Source organism: Monopterus albus, unplaced genomic scaffold (assembly GCF_001952655.1).
Source record: "Monopterus albus unplaced genomic scaffold, M_albus_1.0 scaffold9.1, whole genome shotgun sequence".
In the NCBI taxonomy this organism is placed as follows: Eukaryota; Metazoa; Chordata; class Actinopteri; order Synbranchiformes; family Synbranchidae; genus Monopterus; species Monopterus albus.
In genome coordinates this window covers 491,856-498,399 of record NW_018127889.1, presented here as the reverse complement: position 1 = coordinate 498,399, position 6,544 = coordinate 491,856, and the positions used below count along the sequence as shown (strand labels likewise).

The window sequence follows — 6,544 nt, the reverse complement described above, 5'->3', positions numbered from 1 at the left end:
CTGCTTCTGGGGGATTTGACCAATCATTTGGTGGCTGTGCAATCAATACTCCAATTATGAAAGAAACAACTCAGCAAACTGTAGAGAACACCGTACATTTAAACACTGCTGAATATTTTTGGTCACATAGTGTGGGGACAAGCACTATTTATTGCCATGGTTTTTAGGAAAAGGTACACTGCATGCATGCATGCAAGGGTGTTATAATTTAATAAAAGCGGTGAGGCTATTTCATTACAACCATTAGAATATTAATGTAATTGCATGCAAATAACTTACCCTCATCAACCGTGGAAACAAAGGGCTATGGGTATAATTTGCATATTCTGAACTAACTTAGGTGACAGTTGCTGCTTTTCTCTCACGTGATCATGTTGCTGGTAACATTTGATAAAATGTACATTAAACCCAAACCTCTCAGGATCAAAAAGAGACAAAGAGGAACCCTGAGATTACCACATATCTTTCTACATCGGTGGTTTTAGGGGTGTGGGTTCACTAGGATACTGTAAGAATTGCACTTGTACTATGTCAGTATGGTACCTGTACATTTCTTACATCTGATTAAGAGATATATAGCTGGTAGCTGGTCTTACAGTTGCTGATGCCTGCCATACCTGTAAATATGCCTGGAATCAGCTGATTTTAAAAACCATACCTGTGTTTTTTCCTAATTGTTTTAGCTCATTTACTGTTTTCACAGCAAAGAATTATTATTCTTTATCTCTGAATTATTATATCATGGCATGATAATAAAGCTAAAACAATGGACTGCTTTGAAAACTGCTCTGGGTGGTAAGTATAAACATGGCAGGAGGCTCTGAAAATCTACAATTTAATGTTTGGCACCCAACTGTTAAATTAATTTAAAACAGTCTATGCCTGCATTTGTATTTTAAGCAATGATAACCCAATTGTAACCAAAAGAAATGATCTAATAATATATTATGTAGCTGTAAAATGATCAACAGTAGTGTTAACTACTGTACAAGCAAACAATTTACTGCTGATTTGATTTTTTTTTTTTTTTGTAAGCCATATCTACATGACTGAAGTCATCTAAGATAAAGAGGCGTGCACTGCCTCTTGCAGGAGTGCTTTTTCCACCTGTCACAGATTGATGATTTTCAGTGAATGAAATCCCCTCTTCAGACCCTGAGGGAGCAACTGCTGTGTGTTAGTGAAAGCAGGCAAACAGATAGGGAAGATGAAAGTGGAGGAAGGATGGAGGAAGGGAGAGGGAGGGTTGACATGTTACCTGGCTATGACAAACAGCACGCAACTGACACCTAAGCAAGCCAGCAGAATATACATCCAGATATCAGGCGAGAGGGGGTTGAGGAAGGAGAAGACCCCGGGGTTGGTGCCGTTGGGCTTGCGATACAGGATACTTATCCCCAATGTCATAAAGGGCTTGGAGAAGTCAATGACCTTCTCTCTGACGTAGGTGATGGCCAGAGGAGCCACGGCCAGGTCTGCTTTCTACAATGAGATAACACGGGTGGAGTGGGTGTAGGTGTTTAAGTCCACCAATAAAAAAAAAATGAATTAACATCTGATTTCTGTCGACAACTAGTCTGCTCAATATGGACAGGATGAAGAGACAGAAGACAGAAAACAGCAATGGTCATTTTTGTATTCTAATTATGCACACTCTTGGTTTTGTGTAAATCTTTATTACTTAAAATTGTATTGTTCCACTGTTTACTGTAAAAAGTCTCTTTTACACTACAAAAGGCAGTTGGCTGCCTTGACTGGAGGTTCTCATGTAGGATATAGGAAAGTGAATAAAGGCTGCTACCAGCTACTAGTGCTTTGCATTTTACCTCAGTCTCATAACTCTCTGTCATAAAGCCACCGCCGGTCAGACTGGCATTTACTATGTGCTAAAGGATATTTACTGTATAAATGTCTCTCTTATCAAGTCATTTCTGTCCATATTTGAGCCCTTAAAGCCTTATGTTCATCAAGTGAGCTCACACCTTTTGCTAAGCAGCATCCAATGTGGCAACAACTGACATTTACTGAATAACACTGAAATACGGTATAACCATGGCAAAAGGTAATGAAGTCAGCATCTTGACTAAAAAATGTCAGCAGGACTTACACCATAAGCTGCTGGTCATACTTGACCAGCTGTCAGGCTGTAGCAGCAAACCCCCTGATGTTACAATGAGCATGGTGTGTGATATCCAATATTCATTCATTTATTTCTTCTTTCACTGTTACAGAATGTCTTTTTAAAACTTCACATCCTATTTAAAAGAAATATGCCAGTGCGGTATAAATATTTTACTTTTAAGAATTTAAAAAAGAGAGTCAGGGCCTTCAGACAAGAAGGAATAAGAGACAAGTTCACATATTCCCACTATACGTTTTTATTAGTCTAGGCAAGAAAAAAAAACTTTATAGGGAGACTCTGTGCAATGTTCTTTTATGAAAAATACCTACATCAGTGCTAAAAGATATGTAAATCTTACACTGTATTTAGCTCTTACTGTTTTGAATCAACTGGTAATAAAGAAAAGCAAAGGTTGTTATAAGTAAAAAAAAAAAACATCATTGCTCCTAGAAAATACAAAAAATGTTTAATGCAGTGCTATCCAGCTTTAGATGTACCTGGTGATTTCGGCATATTCGCTTTCATTTTTCTGCATGTCACTATGTGTAGCCATAGTTATTGTTTACTCACATGGTCCATGAGCTCCCGCACCATGCCGTTCCATTGGCCATTGCTGTCATCCAGTGCACCATACTTCCCATCTTCTACTAACCGCAGCTCATAATGGAACCCCAGGATGGACGAGAGCTCCCTCAGCAGGTCGATACAGTAGCCCTCAAAGCGGTCGTTCCCGTAGAGAGGCTTGTCCGACTTCTTAAACATCACATATGGCTCCTCCTGTATAGAGAAAATAAGTTGGCATAGAAGTGCAGTGGTCTGGGTGTTTTATATGAGATATTCAGTTGTTTTTTTGTGTATATTTGCCGACTGTGTGTTCTGCTGGTGTTTTCATTTGTATGTGTTTACCAGTATAGTGGATACACGCAGGGATTTGTTAGCCAGAGAGTCGGTGATGTTGGATGTCTTGCTTTTGTGAGTGTCTGTCATGTTCAGACCGCTGGGAGGATCCCATGTTCCAATCTGTTGAAACAATTCGCTGTGAAGCTAATAGCGCTTTGTCTTGTTTACAGTTGTCTACAGAACTGGATACTGTAAAGCATCCTGAACAACAGTTTGTTTTTCTCTGTAAAACACAGAAGTTACACAGAATAACACACCTTTTCCAGCCCTTCCTCCTTCAGACTGATGACATCCAGGTCAAAATCTGTCCTCAGGCCATTGGTCTTGTTGAAAAGAACACGTCCTGTCAAACCATCCCAGTGAGCCTAAAGACATACAGTAAATATACAGCATAATAAACCAAAATGCTCAGCTCTCAGCAGCCATTCCATTAACCCTAGGGTATCATCTTTCTCAACAATATCAATTCAGCCTCTAACAATAAAACTTTTCTTTGCCCAATTATGAATTCTGCCTGCCTTCTCCCCCACTGTCTATCTAAACAAAATAACAAGAAACAATAAAACAGTGAGAATAGAAGCAGGTTTGGCAGGTAAGAGTTCATTATGCATGTGGTTCATTGTGCTTAAAGTTTCACTTCAAAGCCATTGGAGGAGCAGTCGGACATGGAGAGCGATAGTAACAGACACAGGAGGGGGGTGGGCACCAGCTACTACAACAGCTCATTTTGAAAATTACCTGCAATGATACCATCCACAGAATGAAAGAGCTTTTTAGAACAAAGCAAATGGCTGACCCTGACTAGAGTTAAAGAGACACACAGAGGCTCTGATGTAAACACGGCGGTGATATGCACAGACAAAAAAATGGGAGAAAAAGAATGAAACATCACAAAAAACATGTTGTTGCAGTTGATAATGCGGCGGTTACTTAGAGCACAATCCATAAAGGAAATCTGTGAGTGTTAAGATTAGACAATAAACTTGTTGGGGATGTTTATGGGTTTTATCATAACAATCACAATTTTCTACAATGGAAAGACTGATAAAGAAGAGCTTACTCTGAAAACCACACATAAAGCAGATCAACAAAAGCACTGCAGTGACTTACAAAGAAAATACTTGCAAACATGAGTACACTATAAAACACAACAGAGCTACAGAGTTAATCAGATTCCATAATGCAGAGATGGCCAGAGGTAAAGACAGTGTGCACGTTGATAGCAGTGATGACCTTGTACCTCTTTGATGAGGCTGATGAAACGCCCACCGAAGCGCCACGGTTTGTGGCGATTACACTGGAGAGAGCTGACTGTTATCTGCTGCGACTGTTGCACCGCCACCGCCACCACATGCACAGCGTCATACATCAGCGCTGCATCTGTCTGCACACAGGAAGGCAATATTATTAGATATTTTTATAGCACCTCTTGATACATCTGTCCACATGACCTTTCATCCCTCCATTTGTTCACCTGTGCAGGAACCTAAGAAGCTGTGTGAAGTCTCAGGTGGCTTGTTTTACTCTTTAGTAGGCACAGGAGAATGTAAATTTGGGGTGAGGCCAGCAACTAGAGCCCTGTTAGTAAAAATACCCGACACAGTCTGAGGCAATGCTAAAGCTCCACCAGGGAGAGTCTCTCAGTGGATGGCTATAGCCTGTCAGTGTGAAGACTAATGGTCCCTGATGGGTGTGCCTGTTCCCCAGAGAGAGAGAGAGAGAATGCAAAACAGGCACCAGTGCAGAAGGGACAACTCTGACTGGCTTAGCTGGGATATATGGTGAATTGCAGTGAAAAGCATGTATGATAGTCATGCATTTAACTCCAGTAATAAATCATCAAAATAAGTAAATGCTCAAGCTGAATTTTCTCTGACATGCTGATATATCTTTGCTGCTCTGCTTGGCACACATGAATTTCTTTCACACTCTCTGTGCAGTTTGAGACACCCCACATCTACCCACGTCAGCACATTATAGCTATGCTCAGATCCTCTTTCCATGGTCCACACGCACTGAAATACCATGTGGTGATCTTATTTGACAAGTCCTGGATGACCAACCTGCAAGGGGAGTATGAAAAATGAGTCTGAGATCACAAAGTATCTGTAGCTACAGGGTATTTATGGATGTGCCGGCTGTCAGAGAGAATGAGGTGGGCTTCGGTAAAGTTAGGTACACAGCGGGAGGCCACTGAGCTGCTGCTTAGCTCATATCAGTTCCCTGTGTTGTGTCTCTACAGGTGCAGTTAACCACTGATGCTGTCCATGAGAGGAATGTGTGCGAGGGGCAAATATGGTGCTCCATTTATAATTTATTCAACGCTTATTTATGGTGGCAGGCAAATTAATGAAAGACCCAACAGCAAAGAAGGAGGAATTTCAAGATAGAGGGTGGATGGAAGGGAGTTTATCTGCGGTTGTGAACAGACTGTCAGTTTCTAGTTTGCCCCCCCCCCCAGTTCTTCTGCGCGTTTGGAGTCAGTGACTGCTGATGTCAAAAGTAGCGGCAGATCAGAGGATGGAAGACCCATCCCTGCACTCTTTCATCACCATTGCTTCCCTGAAAAAGAGAACAGCTAGTGCCTCATCTGCTCCCTTGTGCTGCCTGTGTGTGTGTGTGTGTGTGTGCGTGTGTGTGGTGGCATTCATGGCAAATGTCTGCCATTCCACTAATCTATTTCTTTAATGGGGGGAGTTTTTTTTTCATAGTCAATACCTAAATAGTATTTTCTCCACTGAAGGGAAAGTTCATGTCCAATCATCTAATTATTATGTTACCAACTGCGTACAAAGACTTGCTTTTGAACTGAATCTTTTTTCTGGATGAAAAAAAAGCTAAACCTGAATTCACAAAAGTTTTTATAATCACATTCAGTTTGAGTCCAATGCATTCTAAGTACGCGATACATTCTGAATTAATCTATTCAATAGATTCATGCTTTTATGGATTTTAGTTCGACTGTGACCTGGTTAAATTGGTGGAGTAAAAAAAAAAAAACCACTCTGCTTCTGCTAATATTTTTTAAAAGTAATAAATATCCCTTCATTTCACTCCACCAACTGGGTCAAACTACAAAATAATTACAGCAATAAAAATATTCAGTGAAAAACAATCTGACAACTTGTTTGCTAAAAACAGACTCAGTCTTATGCCCTAGTATAAAACCCAGCTGGGATATTTTAGCACAACCTTGATGTCTGACAGAATATAATAATAATAATCATTTCATAAAAGCTTAACAAGAAACACAGGGTTGAACGGTTTTATTTTCCCTTAAACATATGCAACACAATGAGTATCCATATCAAAGTGTTTATTCTAGTACTCTTTATGGTGGATTTTGCAAAATACAGCAAAATCTGCGAGAGGTGAAACAATTTCACATGTTTGCCATGAATATGTTTGTCTTCTATTAGCACAAAATTAACAAATGTTCACTAAAAACAAGGTCACAGTGTTTATTTGTCATATGCACAGTTAGGAAACGTGTTTCCCTGTACAATGAAATTCTTACTTTGC

General features: G+C 40.1%; 1 protein-coding gene across 6 annotated transcripts in view; it reads right to left on the bottom strand.

Moving 5' to 3' along the window:
- The window catches only part of LOC109952783 (glutamate receptor ionotropic, kainate 2), a 59,600-nt gene that overhangs the window by 12,854 nt on the left and 40,202 nt on the right, over positions 1-6,544 (bottom strand). For all 6 annotated transcript variants that reach the window (XM_020588054.1, XM_020588062.1, XM_020588046.1 and 3 more), the window contains 5 exons: positions 4,263-4,406; positions 3,280-3,387; positions 3,029-3,142; positions 2,693-2,899; positions 1,259-1,482 (listed from right to left, as the gene is read on the bottom strand). In XM_020588054.1, the coding sequence (XP_020443710.1) occupies positions 1,259-1,482; positions 2,693-2,899; positions 3,029-3,142; positions 3,280-3,387; positions 4,263-4,406 (797 nt within the window). The remainder of the gene's footprint in view (positions 1-1,258; positions 1,483-2,692; positions 2,900-3,028; positions 3,143-3,279; positions 3,388-4,262; positions 4,407-6,544) is intronic.